This window comes from Tachypleus tridentatus, chromosome 9 (assembly GCF_004210375.1).
Source record: "Tachypleus tridentatus isolate NWPU-2018 chromosome 9, ASM421037v1, whole genome shotgun sequence".
Classification (NCBI taxonomy): Eukaryota; Metazoa; Arthropoda; class Merostomata; order Xiphosura; family Limulidae; genus Tachypleus; species Tachypleus tridentatus.
The window spans coordinates 51,770,678-51,787,596 of NC_134833.1; the positions used below are offsets into that span (position 1 = coordinate 51,770,678).

Genomic DNA, 16,919 nt, shown 5'->3' on the forward strand with positions numbered 1-16,919 from the left:
AAGAGTTAACTGTAACATATGTTACACCCAGGTGCACATCTATTAGTCACTAAATGTTTATAAGTGAGTAACTCATAATAGTTTTTATACTTTTTCATACAAGACTGTTTAACTTATTGGATTTTACTAATATAGTTCACTAAGTACACTAGCAGTTTTAGGCATAAGAAGCCAATGTAACTGTATGAGATCTAGAAGAAGTCACGAGTTCCTGCCATTGTGCTCAGCAATATTGTTAATTTGAATAATCCTAGATACAGAATAAAATTAATTTACAGTGTCCTAGAAGCTGAATTGTTGAGAAAGTCTCACCAGTAATCACACACACATAAATTCTTTAAGAATTTTTCTGCACATTCTATAGCAGAGGTTTATATGTGATAAGAAACTATGATTCATTGAGAATAAAACTAACTCTGTCTTGTGTCTCATGTGATATGCCTCCTCTTTCACTCCTTTTCATTAGCACAACTAGCTTAATTCTGAATCTGTTATTTCTGTGATTACCTTAGTAAAATATATGTCATTTAATTCTCAATAAATAGTGTATTTGTTGCCCTGTTTGAAAATATTTGTATTTTAGCAGAGTACTGCTGGTTGAAATAGCAAACAGGGAGTTCCTGAACTGAACTTTGTAAGGGGCCACCATAGGACAAACTTCAAGTGATTAACTACAATATACCCACACTATTATCTAGTTGTATTTCTTACAGTATTATGGTAGAGAGAGAAACATACAGAGTTTTACTGCAAAAAATAAATGTAATGTAAAAATCTGAAAAGTACCACATGCAATTTTATTCACCAACCTTGTACAATGAGCATGATTATGGTATCATGTTGACCAAAAACATTAGATGCAAGACATGTATAGTTGCCTGAATCCTGTCTGTCTGCTGCTAAAATAGTAATATCCGATGACATTTCTTTGTTTCCTACTTGTATTTGAAGTCTGTACCTGAAATGAATAATTCAGGTTTACATAACAGAATAATTGTAAGTTCAGAAGTCATGTTCCAATGTTTAAGTAATTTGCATTTTTGTATAGTAGTCTGCTTCAATGAAGAAATAAGAAATACTGTTTGTAAAATAGATAAAAAGGTTTTTCTTAGTTTTTCATTTGATATAAACAGCATTTACTGTTGGGGTGACATGAAATAAAAATTCTGTATAATGGTGACAGGATTTAGGAATGTTGAAATTAAGCACAAAGGTATACAATGAGCTATTTGTGCTCTACCCACCATGGGTATCAAAACCAAGTTTATAGTGGCATGAGACTGCAGATATACTGCTGTGCCAAGGGGGGACAGAATGATAACAAAGATTAACATTACTAAAGTTTTATTATGCTTCACAAGGTGGGGAAGAAACAACAACCATAATATTCTCCTTTTGGAAAAAGCTAGTTGAAGTGTTTTGATATTCATCCATTATAAAATGTTACAAAGACAATGATTATTAGACTTAACCAAATATATTAAATCATAATATCATAAAAAGTACAAGAAAAAATAAGTGAACAACCAATTAAAAGTTTTGTTAGACACCTAAAAAATACTAACAAACATAAAATATAAAAATCTCAATTAAAATTTTTTTGCTAACATGAGATGCTTGGTCAGAAACTATGGATGAATAATTGATAATGGCTACATGTGTAAGGACCTATCTTTGAGATCCTCCCTATATGTGAAATTTAATATCATAAAATCCCACTGATTATAGAACTTTAACAGAATTCTGTTACAATGGGAAACTAAAGTGAAGAAGCCTATTTAAAACTATTAAAATACAATTTGTCAGTAATCCTCTTTCAAATTTCTAAGAAAATAAAGAGCTATAACTCTCTGGCAGAATCTCATTTTAATGTTTTACATTTGAAGACTGACTACTTTGTTTGCTTGTACATTTCATCACAAGTGATGTACTTTGGAAAGAGTTAATTCATAAAGCTATTTTGGTTGGAAAACATAATTCACCAGTATGGAAACCCTTTCAAACATTATACTAAAAGATAATTTCATGAGAACTATAGTGTAATGCCTTGGTATTTTAAAATTAAACATTTAGAAAAAGTGACAGTTTTTAATTAGTTTAAATACACAACAAGTATTTCAAATATAATTGTGCTATAATGGTAACATATCCACATACAAGTATGTTCCAAGATCATAGCAAATAACAAACTTCAAATAACTTGTTAGTTCAAAACTGCCATGAATAAACATTAATAAAAAAATAAACAAAACTCAATCTTTGTTCCAAAATTACAGCAAATAACAAACTTCAAATATATTAACAGCTCTAATTTCAAAACAGAGATTCAGTGTTATCTAGAAAACTTTCCTGAAAAAAGTGTTTCATAATTGTGAGACATGAATGAATTCATATATTAATTTCAAACAAAATTTTAAGTGATAAGTTAACTGATATCAAATAAAAATTCTTTAAGTTTTTATTTTAGATTAAAAAAATAACAATATCAAAGATTAAACAAAGATTTTTTACTCCATGCATTGCATCCATTAACTTGTGCTGTAAAAAGTTATAAACTATATCAAGGTTGCACCTACAAGGATACATATACTACTAACAGAATGAATCATATTGTTACTATAAATAAAAATATATAAGTAATTTGTACATTACATGTCAGAGGACGCTTTAATGAAATTAACATTTTCCTTACCTTCTCACACAGATTTATCATAATTATCTTCCTTACTGATCTGCTAGAGATTTGTAGGCCAGTAGTCTTGAGGCAACTCTTACCTAATATGCATTGGAATTAGGTAGGATGAATAGAAATGTATATGGATGTATATGATGGAGATACATTTTCAGGTAAGTATAATGTTATCTTCTGAGATGAAATCTCACTTCTTCACACAGATTTAGCCAAAATCCATGTTGAATTTATGCCAATTTGAACTAGATAAGCTACCTCCAGAAAGCCTCTGAAAGATGCTTAAAGGATATAGCATTTGATGACAGGTGTTCTATCATGGAACACCAGTGTATTTCCACATTTGGTTTCTTTACCTGTGTATGGAAAAGGATATGAGGCAAAGAAATTAAATTTGTTTCACAGGGAACATATCCAAGTACTTGTCAGATAGCTAATATATGTAATTTGGTTGGGATGTACTCAGACTGAATTTTGAGACACACTCTAGTTGTGGGAGTAGAACACATGTTACAAGTATGTGAGCACTCATCTCACTTCTATCATCAGATTCTGTAGGATAAACTCCAGCACTGAGTATGTGTGGCTTACATTCAAGATGTAACAGGATACTTGTGAATGACTAAATCATCACACCCTACGGGACAGATTTAAGCTGCATCAAGAAGTCATACAGCATATGCATACCTCAATTCTACAGGAAATGACTCCAGCTGTATGGGGAGGGCAGTATACTAATGGCTACAAACCAGTATAAAATGTTTTCATCTTGACTCTACTAAACAGACACTGACTATAGAAAGAGAATGTATCATGTATATAAAGGGATAGATAACAGGTATTGTAAGGTCAGTGCATACCTCAAATCAAATGAACATATTTTAAGCTGCAGAACGGGGTCACAGTATTACATATTCCCACCTGGACTTTACTGAAAAACTTTGGCTGTAGGAATAGGGTACAACTGTCATAAGTGGTATATGTGATGTATACAACATGTGATCTGCAGGACATTAATAATGTCACCACCACTTCATCTCTCACTGTATTGTTATTTCTTGTTTATTACCTCAGGAACTGAATGAAAGGGGTTAGGGTTCTCAAACTCCAACCATTTAAATATTATAAACAGATTAGGAAACTCATGGGCCTATTGGTCATATTTGAAGGGATGCTAAAATACAAATTTAATGCTTGAATCTATTATGCACATTTTTTTTTTCAGTTTGATAATCACTGTCATAATAATGAAAATTTAAAATTCTTTAGCCAAGTTACAAACATTAATGTTTTGTCATTCTTAATTATGTGCTCTAATGTAAATTAATACCAAATTTGGGACTGACATTTTGAGAATCCCTGTAAGACTGTTTTTATAAAATATGCGAGTTCCCTAAACTGTTAGGTAAAAAGTTTTACTTTTGTTCAAACTTCAAGACTAAGATAATTCATTTGTCACCATTTAGAAGTTGTTGAACCCAGCAGTTTAGAAGAAGGGTTCCTTAAGGGGTAGGGTGAAAACATATCTCAGACCAAGATAATTTATTTGGTACCACTAAGAAGTTGGTGTGACTAATGGGTTAGGAGGAGATATGTGACACACACATACACACTGTAGCACCCACACTTTTACATATCTGAATTACATAGCTACTGCAAATTGTATAATTATATTAAATTTCTGGAGACATGCTCCCAGACTCTCCAACATTAAGCTGCCTTTGGCAGCTTGAGAACTAATTTTAGCAACTTCTCATACTTTCAATCTTTCATTGTAAAAATCTAATTTCTAGTTAAGTAACCCTACTTTGCAACTCTTTTCCAAAACTCTGATAGACACTTAATCTTATTATATAGATGTAAAATAAGGCAACTTACCACAACAAATAAGCAAAAATGTTCTTGTAATAGAAATATATGGTAATTTATTTCTAGACATCTATTTTCTGACATAACGATTATATCTAAATATTAATGGTAACTGCCTTCCCACAACTATTTGCAAACAGTGAAAGGCACTAGAAATAGAGACATTGTGGGTTCAAGCACTCAACATGTTGGCTTCCAAGTCTATTTTGTCAATATTTATCAGGGTCCAACTATTCATTTTACAATTACTCTTTTTAGGAATAGTGTATATGTAGCCATTGTGTCTTCCAGTAAGACCCTCACCACCCACCAGCAAGTTGTGTGGGAGCCAATGTGTTAACTGATTCTCCAGATTTGCTGAACAGTTTGACATTTGCATTTGGATCTTGTCTGATGGATGAAATGTCCCCAGTCCTTTTGGAAATATGATTGTAGAGATTTTTTGGTGTGAGTTGATACTGATAACAAAGACTGGTAAAGAAGAATTGTTTTAGTTTTTTTTAGCGTCATTGTGAACATTTCTCATTTGTATTAACTTCATTATTATTGTACAGTGCTTTGGTTGCCTATTTACTTGAACTTATATTATTAGAACTGTGGATTTATTTTTTTTATCTAGTAGATATATATTGATATATCAAAAATATACCTCAAGTGGTCTTGCCAAATGCCCTATCTCTCAACAGCACATGTATAGCCAGGGTGAATGGTATAGGTACTTTCCATTATCTTGGCTTGATGCAGATTTTAGGTACTCATGCTCCATTAGGAAACAGCAGCTACCTAATGGGATCTTGTGAAATGAGAATAGAGTCCTGAAAGGAGAAGATCATGCATTTGCCACCATTGGGGTGATTAGAGAATGGTGGTCAGTAAAAGTTGAAACCATCAAGAGATAAAATAGCCAGATGGTGTGAAGAGGAACTGTAGGAGCCTGTCCAAGGAAAGAGAAGAGGAGATGCAGGAATATAAAAAGAGATGAGGGATCAAATGTGAAGAAATGTGGAACAGTTCACAGTAATCATCATCTTAAATTAACATGTCAATCAGAGGAATTTGCAGACCCATCTAGTAAAGGTAGAAGGAAAGAGGTTCCTGTAAAGAAAGATAGAGGGATCCCAAGGTGTAGATACAGTTACGACAGAAAGTGTTCGTACCCTTGAGTCGTGAGTAGTTTTTTCTTTATAACTTAAAAAGTATCACAATTAGAATAATAAAAGTAGAGTATATTATAAATATTATGCTAACACACATCTACATAAAGTTTTATGTAAATTGAATGACAAATAAGCTGTTTATAAAGAAATAACCAAACATAGGATGGGCAGAAAGTGTTTGTGGGTCTACTTTAATGGTCAGTTGTGTAGCTTTGCAGGTGAATTATATGGCGCAATCTCTCCTCATAGCCCTCCATGATCGTTTGACAGTACTCGACTGGTATTTCCTTCCATTCTTCTTCACAGAAGGCCTCCAAATCTTGCAAGTTTTTCGGATGACGCTGATAAACCCTGGTCTTCAACTCATGCCAAACGTTTTCAATTGGGTTGAGATCGGGTGACTGAGATGGCCACTCCAGAATGCTTATATGGTTCCTCTGCAACCAGGATTGCACATATTTCGATGTGTGCTTAGGGTCATTGTCGTACTGGAAGATCCAACGATGCCCAAGCCGCAAATTCCGAGCATCATTCTTGATATAAGTGCCTAATATATCAACGTACTCTTCTTTTTTCATGAAAGCTGCCTACACCAGAAGAGCTGAAGGAACCCCATAACATGATAGAGTCACCTCCATGTTTAAATGTAGGGACAGTGTTCGTTGGAAGATTTCGTTCCCCCTTCTTAAAGAAAATATTGTGAACATCATTGTGGCCGTAAATCTCGAATTTAGTCTCTTCTGACCAAAGAATACTCTTCCAACAGGTAAAGAGTTTATCTACATGCTTTATTGCATACCTCAATCGTGCTTCTAAATGAACAGGTTTTAAATATGGAGTTCTACGAAGACAGCATGCTTTGAACCCAGAAGAACGTAACATGTTTGTAACTGTAGAGGTGCTTACTTCAACCCCAGTTTCTGTATGTCATTACGTGTTAAACGAAGGTTCCTACTAACTTCTCTGAGAACCTTCCTCTTGGTTCTCTCTGGAATTTTGGTGGGGTGCCCGGAACGAGGGAGGTTAGCAGTTGATCCTGTAAGCTTAAACTTGGCAATTACACTTTGAACAGTAGATTTCGGCACATTGAGTTGTGTAGAAATACTGGAAAGAGACACACGAGACTTGTATTTTACAATAATTCGTTTTTTTAAATCACTGGACAGTTGTTTCCTGTTCGCCATGATGACCAAGCAGATAATGACGGAGACGGCGCTAAATTGCCGGAAGTAAAGTTTTTGCTGCCTAAATTCCAATAATTATGAACCAAGTGTCTCGTTCTGGAATAGTATAATGTAGTTTATTCGCCAAACTAAACAAAATTTGTACGGGAATATCAGTTTTTTCACACGTTCTGAAATGTACGAACAATTTTTGCTCCTCCTATTTTTGGTTATTTCTTTATAAACAGTTTATTTGTAGTTTAATTTACATAAAAATGTATGTAGATTCGTGTTAGTATAATATTTATAATATATTATACGTCTATTAGCCTAATTGTGATACTTTTAAGTTACGAGCAAAAAACTATTCGGGACGCAGGGGTACGAACACTTTCTGTCGTAACTGTAGATTAAGGTGGGATCCCAAAGAAAGAGAGGTCTGTGAAAAGGACACCAAACAGTCTAACTGAAAAAGAAGCTGATCCAGGTATAAATGGTCCATATCAATAAACTGACAGTACACAGTATACTTGTTTCTAAATAATATATTCAAAACAAGCCAAATATTTGTACAAATGTTTCTTACACCATTGGTTATCACAGTTGTATTGAGCTTTAAGTAACTGTCTCTTTTTTAATTGAATCAAAGTCCACAATGGTGAGTTCAGTTACTTTAGTACCCTCCTCTGACAAGACAAATTACTCTTCTCTGCTTCTGTTATTACAATACAAGCTATAAAACTCATTTTAGAAATCACCAATTACAGGTAAATTCAAAGTCAGTCTAACTTCACTTTTACTTTCACTAACTTGATCATCTATATACAAATTGCCCAACTGAGGCCACTTTCTACAAACTATGAGGCATTATAATGTAACAATATTCAATGAAACCACAGGAAAATTTTAAAAGTTTTTAGTAACATGATACAACAACATACCACCAATTAGTGAACTACATAACATATGATTTGTACAGTTATGCAAACAAACCTACAATAAATTATTGCTTCTAAAAAATACTAAAATTAACACTCACAATTTATAGCTATCTAAATCATAACTCTCATATTAAAGTTAAATGAAGCAGTCATGGATATTTAGCATTCCAGCATATGGGAGTCCAGAGAGAAGTACTGTATGAAGTTCAAGGAATGAAGGGACAGTTTCAAGAGGGAAATATATAAGTGTGGAGGACAAGAGAGTGAGAAGTATCTACAGAAGAGATATCTGAACAATGATAACCATGGTAATAGGAGACAAGACTGGAGAAAAAGATGGTACAAAACCCAAGAATGAAGAAAGTTTAAGGTAACATAAAACCACATTAAGGAAACAGTCCATTAAAAAGAGTAGGCCAAGGAGGACAAAAGAGAAAGGAGGAATGAAACAAAGTGAAGGGGATAAGGTACCAGGAAAGTAGAAGGTGCCTGTATAGGGCCACTTGAGAAACAGCAAAGTAGAAGACTAAATAGCCATTAATGAACAGTTAGGTATAAAAGGGCAGAATGAATGTAGAAGGAAAGGGGTGGCAGAAGGACCATTGGCAAAAATCATGTGCCCAATGTTGAGAAAAAGACAGTAGAAGGGTGTGAAGAAAGTAACAACACCATCACAAAGTAGAAGGCCTAATCTGATGGGCAAAATCCCTGTGTGAGGACAGAAGAAATATATCCTCTAATGAAGATGTGTGTGAAGGTGAAGCAAGAAAGATGGGAAGTTTGAAGAGAGAAAGAATGGGTCCAAATGACAAGTGGACCAAGGTAGAGTTAGTCAATGAGGAAACTCAGAGTAAAAATAGAGCAGCACAGTTACCCAAGAGTGGTATGTCCAACCAACAGCACACCTGATGAAAGACCAGGGCATGTAAAGACCATTCTGTTGATACTATGTAGACTGGTCAAGAGAGAAGGATCACTACTAAAATGAAATTGCCCAGTAAATGACATGTTACAAGATTAATCAGATAAAAATGATCCCAAGAAGTGTATAGTGCCTGAAAACAAAAGACACTAGAATGGGAGCCTCTTGAACGGGTGAAGCAAGAAATAACAGTGTAATATGACCAAATGATCCACCAGTAAATGCAGGAATTGAACCATGCAAAACAAAAGGTGAGAAGGTTGGGCACAGTGATGTAGAGTAGATACCTGTACAGCAGCAAAACCTCAGAAGTTCTTTCCAAATTGAGCACTGTCTCAATCTGGAGGATTGACCAATAAAAATGTGTGATACAATACTAACACGTAGATAATGACCAACTACAGAAAAGGTGAAAAAGATCATAGATGGAGCTGAAAGGAGGAGAAAAGGGACTAGAGTGAAAAGGACTAAGGAAAGAAATCATGATGAAGAAAATGAGATCTTACTGACAATAAGAGTGACACACTAGAAAAAATAAAAAGATGAAGGTGTGTAATATTGAATTGGAAGGTGATGAGAAGACTGAATCAGACAAGGAATAGAAATGATTGAGGCCAAGAAAAGTACAAACCTGGGATGATAACAAGAACAGAAGCTAAATAACAAAACTCCAGGTTCCAAGGAGAAAGGAACTTCACTGAAGAAAACTGGACAAAGAAATGGAACCAGACAAACAATAACTGCAAAAAAAAGTACAGCAAAGAGTGTAACCCAATCCAAAGAATCCTGATCACAAGGGAAAAAAGGATGGAGGACAGACCAGAAAAATTGGAATAAGAGTGAAGGGAAGAAATTTTCATCAAAACCCACCTGAAATATAAAAAAATGCCTCAGTTCAAAAGGTGCATTTAGGAGAGGGAGTTTAGAAAAGAAGGGAGAAAAGTAAGAAAATTCAAAGTTAGGAAACTAAAAAGTGAAATAGAGATAATTGGCTTGATTTCCAAGCTAACCAGATACATACCAACAGAAAAAAATGCGAAAAGAAATGGAAGAAAGTCTACAGTTCAGAACAAATAATGTAATGACTGTAAGGGGGATAATACATTCGGGCCTGAGAAAGGAGTTGTTAGATAAAAGAAACAGCACAAATTCTAAAGACACATAAGGGAAAATATAAGCTAAACTTATGAAATGTTGGTCAGGGCACGATACAACAAAAATTAATATAAAAAAAAGGAACGTGCATGAGAATAAAATCCATAGAGAGAAAGGAAGGTTGAAGTTGTTTTATGTATTGTAAAGTATTACCCAAAACAAACTGGTGAAGGTTGTATTGCAACACATTATTTCCACCGAGGGGAAAGAAATTCAGCTGATAGAATAGGAGGATCAAGTAAGTATGTTGTAATCCACAACATGTGTAACAATGGCTGCAATGACCTTGATAGTTAAAAAGCTTTCAAGGGAAACAGTAAATACAAGGTCTAAGTGTGAACCAAGTTAATAAATCAAGACATAGTACAAATTACAGTCTTTGGAAATGCACAATGAAGATTAAAACTTTTGAAACAAAAGCCAAAGAAAATTATATACAAACTTTAGTTAATGGTGCAAATCTCAACAAACTGAGTTCAGATGAGAAAGTTAAGCACAGCTGGTTCAATATAGTGCTGAGAAGAAGAATAAAGTTTACATGAGTGCAAATACATATGGATGAGTTATTTTGCATGGAGGTATGTTACCCTACTATTGGTGGAGGGATATATCATGTGATTAAGTCATCATGCAGTAGCACAATTCACATGAAATTTAGTCAAGATTGCCTCAAGGCTAGTGGAATGCAAAAACGTTTTTTGGCAGGCACATAAAGATGTCATAAGGACATTAAGTATCTAACTGGAAGATTTACTTTCACCTTTTCACAGTGAACTCTCATTAACTTGCCCTATATTTCCTATATCTTTTAACAGTATTTATTCACGGGCACAGATTTGTTCTAGTAAATTAAATTTACTTTTTTTTTTTTTACAATAACTGATTTTGATTTTAAACCCAAATGATAGACAAACTTGGGTTAATTGTCTGCTTTAAGCACAAAGCTGCAAAATGGATTTTATGTGCTTTGTCTGCTGCTGTGGTTAAAATCCAAATATTTATAGGCCCTCAAGCTTTAAAAAAGTCTAGAAATTCTATGGAGAAAAAATAAAAGGTTGTAATTTAAAGTGGCATACAGCACAAATTGTGAAGTATTTTTTTAAAGCCTACCTTGGATTGTCAGAAGGGCTCAGCAGGTGCCCGTTGACATTCCAAACAATGGTCATGGGATGATCTCCATAAGCATGGCACCTCAACATGACTTTCTCTCCTCTGCGGACTGTCTCACTTCTGAACTTGGTTTCAAAACGTGGTGGAACTTAACATGAACATAATTCATATATGCCACATAGCATTAATTAGCAACTCAAAATTAATAGCAGTAAAACAAGACACAGCAAGTTAAAAAATAACAAAACAAAATGGTTCTGTGTAGCTTTTGCAACAAAAAAGGGATAGCATGCTTAAATCATAAACTATTCAAAACAGAAGATCCTGCAAAAGCTACATATATTAATCAATAATAATGAGCAATAGAATATACAAGCCTCTAATAAGATTAATAGAAGAATGCTTTCATGGAAATTCAATGCTTCTTACATAGACATAATTCATACACACACACACACATATATATATAAGTATATGCACACAAACACACAGTCACATGTGCACAGTACTTATGCATTACTTAATTTAACTTAACAAAAAATACTTTTTATCATACAGAAATAATAAAAGATGTGTACACAAAGAAAAAAAATGAAGTAAAATGATTGATTATGAACCAAAATTAAATGCCTTTTTTTTCAAATAGGAGTACTACTTCCATAATATACATTTATATGTACATGAATAACATATTCAAATGTGATAAGACCTTCATCTCCTCCATTAAGTCTAAAAATAATAAGTTACTTCGTTTCTTGCTTTTGGTTATTAACCTTTCATTTCATTATATATGAAATTTTTTTAAATCAAAAGTATGTACCTGAATTTGTGTGAGAAAGGATAATTTTTCATCTAGGAGATCTGCTGTCAAGATTTTCTTGCTTTATATAATTAAAAACTAAGAAAATACATAATAAACTTTCTTTTTACTATGAACACAATTATTTAGTTACATTTATGTGGAAAACAAAATCCAACACTGTTGTATTCCTGTAAGAGTACCTCTCATTAAATTAATTTTTTTAAATCTTTTAAGATTAAGTGTTATCAACCAAGATAACACGAGCTCTAAAAAGCAAAAGTAACCGATGCACATTTATTCCTATAACTCTTATAACTCTTGATAATAGTTCTCATCTCAGATTTTTTCTGAGACATACCCATTGATTTAGAGGAACCAATAGAAAAGTTTAAACACAGAAAGTACTGGTTGATGAAAAAGTTAATGGAAGGTTGACTTTATTTCTAAATGTGATATCACGTAGTTCCAAATATGATACCCAATAAAAAAACAGAAACATACCATAGAAGTCATGTTTTTATGTTTTTTAACTTTCATAGTACACATAATTACAAACAAATCAAATGACTGCACACTTCAGATAATCCTACAAGTTGTTTACTTTTTCAGTAGTTTAGCTTTATGCCATCATCAGAAGTACATAAACTGAGTGATAGAGTTATTTTACAAAACTGCATACTCCTGATGAAGGTATAAAACTGAAATAAACAACTTCAAAGATTCTCTACAATTCATGGTCATTTTATTTATTTGTAATTAAAAGTTATATTTACTTTGAAACAATAATTAAATAAAAATTACAATATATTATTTTCGTTTTTTTAAATTTTTAAATACAGTGTTTCTAAGACATAAAATTGTTGCACATCTAAATTTGTTTTACTTAATGTTGTACTCCAGTATCCAACAACAAATTTAAAAGGACAGCAATGGTACATGAAATAATTTTTTTGTTTCTACAAATACAAAAACGACCTAATCTTTTTACATGCTTAAAACAAATAATCAGAATAATATAAAATTATTCATGAGCCATAAATAAGATAAAATATTTTGACATTTTAAATAAAGAAATGTATTTAAGAGTCACAAAGTGAACATTTGTACGAGTATTATTACAGGTTTCTAAGAGGTGTACATGGTTTTACAGGGAAAAAGTGCTTAATGAAGTAACATTCTCTAATTACTAACCATCATGCTAAAATTTATCGTCCTTCTTAATTTTCTTCACAACTGCATTAAAAACATCAAACATATTTTAAAGTTTTACACTGATTGCTTAACCAGTAACTTGCAATAAAACTTGGGTGTCATTTGTTTATTATCAATGTTTAGGTTTGACAAAATGTGGTAATTATTTATATAAAATTGTAATGAAGGACATTTGTATTATTCTATTCAAGTTAATTAGTTTGTGCAAATTTTTAACTTTTCAATATGTCCAGATAACCAAAATCTCAAAGAGGTTTAAAAAATGGAAGACTTTATGTAGAAAATTCTGGTTGTAAATGCTCAAAGATTCCCTGTGGTTTTAATATATAACAGTCTACTCATCTGTGATCTGATATTTAACATTACCACTTTCACTTAATGTTGTTAGCCTTCCTATCAGTTAAAATAATGAATAAATTATATTCATACAGTTTCTCAACAAAGAAGATAACAGACATTTACAAATAGCTGTGCCAACCAACTAACCATGAACTGTAATAAAGATTACTTTACTCAAGCCTGATCCAATCCCATTGTTAACCTGACACAAATAGAGCCCCTCATCTTTTGACTGGGTGTTCTTGATGAGAAGGGAGCCATTGGGATAAATTTCATAATATGAACCGCTAGCAATTGGTAAGTAGTCACCAGGAGTATTTTCTGGAAGAGAGATAATTGAATGAGATGCATTAACATAAGCAGTTCACTCAGAAACACTTAACCAAATAAACTTGAAAAACAAATAATTTCTTAAGAGAAAAATTATTTCATCTACTATATGAGCTGTTCTAATATAAATAAAACTACTTGCAGTATACATAAAAACCATTCAAAATGTAAAGAAATATAAACTTAATGCTTATAAATACATATTAATACGATAAATAACCAACATTGGTTTGGCAAAAGTATTTTTACATTAATAAAAAGGATAGCATAATTTACAGCCAGTAAACTTGTGATAATTCAGAATATGGTTAAAACTATTAACTTAAACCAACATGTTATAGTATGAAAAGAATGAAAGATAAAAATAAAAAAGAAAAGAAACACAATCAAACTATTAATTAATAAATAAATGAAGAGAAGTCAGAATTTCCAAAAAACCAGTTCAACCAGTTTTATCTCCATTTGTAAAAAACTACATTTCAGGGGATTTATTTGTTCATTCAAGCAGTTTTCTGAGACTAATAAGATAAAGTAAATACAGCTTAACCCTTTCGGCTCTGAATAGCAACTTTGAATGTTTGGCATGGCACTGAATATATATGTTTGATACTCCAACTAATTACTTTATCAGTACTAAAAGCATGATATCTCGGCAATAACTCAACAAATGTTACTGAAATATTCAGTGATTGTACCCAATACTATATGTTAAATTCAATACATAAGAATAACAGGAATAAAGGAAGATCGCCTGCCACGCTGAGCCTTCAAGTCGACTGAGGTCGCCAAAAGGGTTAAAACAGTTAGGTTGGAAAAATTAAATTTGATACAGTTGAGTGCAAAGTGATTTAACTCGGCATATTTCAAGAAAAAAAACATTTCCTATTATACAGCAACAAGCTTTATGCAAGATTCAAAAACTTTGGATTGTAGTTATGGTGGTAGATGTTCACAAACATTTTTTTCAAGTGATATATCAAGCTATCAAAGGTTTATAACCTTTATCTAATTCTTGTTGAAATGGAAACCATGTAGGCTAATAAAATAGAACAGAAAATGAGCTTTATTAGTGTTCAGCCTACTAGCATTTGACTTCTAAAAGCACGAATATTGGCAATTATGTATTTACACCATAACAACCAAGATTATATTACAGTATGATAAAGTAACAGTTTTCTTTGTTGGTTCTGGAAAAAGAGAATGTTATTTTGTTAAGGCTCTTTGTTTTCAAATTAGTATCTGAATCTATGGCCTTTAAGATAACAAAGAACTTTTGTGCACATACAATTGTAATTAAGAACATAGTAAAAAATAAAAGAACACCATTAATTAGTAATACTACCAAGAAATATGTATTATAAATGTGCTCACTCACACACACAGATACATATCAAAAAATGCAATTTTATATAAATTAAGTTCTGTATTTTTTATAGTACACAATGCTTGTTATTTTGGAATTAATCACACAGTGTTATTAGGTCATCCCATAAAAATTTAATTCAGAAACTGCATCATCATTTCTGTCCTTGTAGAAGACTTTAATGATTAAAATATGTAGTAGGACGTGTATAAAAATGTTCAGACAAATAAAGAAAACTAACACAATTCCACTTTTTCAGATCATTTATCAAATAAACCCTTACGAAGATGAATGTCTCTGAGGAGCACATTAGGCATATAATGCTTTAAGAGTTAAAGAAAGACAATAGTGCAGCAGAAACTACACGAAACATTCAAGGTGTTTATAGTGCAGATTTTCAATAAAAGAAAATGTCGAAAATGATTGGTGAATATTGTTGGTGTGATCCACTTTGAGTTGCTACCACTCAGACTTCTATTGTCAACAATTAAAGTGCTTGAATGTTGCACTGAAAGAAAGGAGGCCTGCTTTGATCAATCATAAAGGTGTTGTGTTACACCGGGATAATGCACGGCCCCATACAACAAGGACAACATCTGCAAAGAATGAAGAGGTAGACTGAGAAAAACCTTCCGCATCCTCCTTATTCTTCAGGCCTTGTCCCATATGATTATCATGCATTCTGAAGCTTGCAGAACTATGTTGATGGAAAATATTTTGGAACACATGAAGACGTCAAATCTACCCTCTCTATATTCTTTTCTTCCAAACCGCAAGAATTTTATAGAAGTTGCATTCAAAAACTTGTGAATCGTTGGCAGGAAATAAATAATAATAATGGAACGTACATTATTGATTAAATAGCATTTAAAGCATTTGAAATCCTTTCTCTTTTTCTGAACCTAAAATTGGACATTACTTAAGGGATGACCTGATATAAATATCATACTATCCTTTGAACCACTTCCTCATTGTCAGCTACAATTATGATCTGTCAATCACTAATACAATTTTCATTGTGACAAGCTTCTTCAAAATTGAGACCACATATTGTGACAAACTTTCTATGGGACTTCCATAGCATAGGAAGGTTGGCCTATAAGATAAAGTTTAAGCAGACAAAGACAAACCATTCAATTGAAGGTGATACATCAGAATGCTTTACACGTATCTGTTTAAACGAGATTGATCTAATTTCAATTCTTGGGGCTATCTCTCTTATGAAAGCAGTCACCAATTTTGAGATTTTTAAACTTTGCAGAAGAAGGCATTGCTCTGATGATGTGTTTAAGATGTGCTTTTGTTGCTTTAAATGCTTGTCTCTGCAAGTTTTATTCACTTATGTAGAGAACACTGACATTTCCTTTCTTTGAAATATTTGGTCCTTTGGTATTGTTTCATAATCTTGCTAAGGAAATATATAAATATATATATATATGTATGGAACATATTCTTTCAGCCACAAATCTACATGCTGTGACATTACATTTGAATTGTTTATAATTTCCAAATGGATCAAACATTATGTGTTAAACATGTCACACATAGCAAACTGACTTGGATCTGTAATGGTGTATCAGTGTATTAGTATGTTAAGTGTAATTAACCCCCGACAGAAGATAAACAAAGTGGCTTTTGCATTATAGAAGTTGCCCTGCTGAAATCTAAGTTCCTGTTTTTTTTCAATAAAACATATGTACTGTCAGACAGACTGCTTTTACCATCTCTCTGCTTCCATGTTATTACTGGTGAAGGAAAACCTCTTGCAAGACAATCTATCCTGATGTTTTGGCCTACCACGACTGAGACGTCTCTTGGTTCTATTTCCCACTTTAGTGGCACTGAAAATAAACAAAGGAAAATATGT

The 16,919-nt window shown here is 32.7% G+C and overlaps 1 protein-coding gene across 1 annotated transcript in view; it reads right to left on the reverse strand.

Annotated features, from left to right (window-relative positions):
* LOC143225248 (cell adhesion molecule Dscam1-like) overlaps window positions 1-16,919 on the reverse strand; it is a 234,562-nt gene that overhangs the window by 113,926 nt on the left and 103,717 nt on the right. Inside the window, exons 12-15 of the mRNA XM_076454314.1 lie at window positions 16,774-16,893; window positions 13,507-13,680; window positions 11,007-11,154; window positions 810-958 (exon numbers count right to left, since the gene is read on the reverse strand). Coding sequence (XP_076310429.1) covers window positions 810-958; window positions 11,007-11,154; window positions 13,507-13,680; window positions 16,774-16,893 — 591 coding nt within the window. The remainder of the gene's footprint in view (window positions 1-809; window positions 959-11,006; window positions 11,155-13,506; window positions 13,681-16,773; window positions 16,894-16,919) is intronic.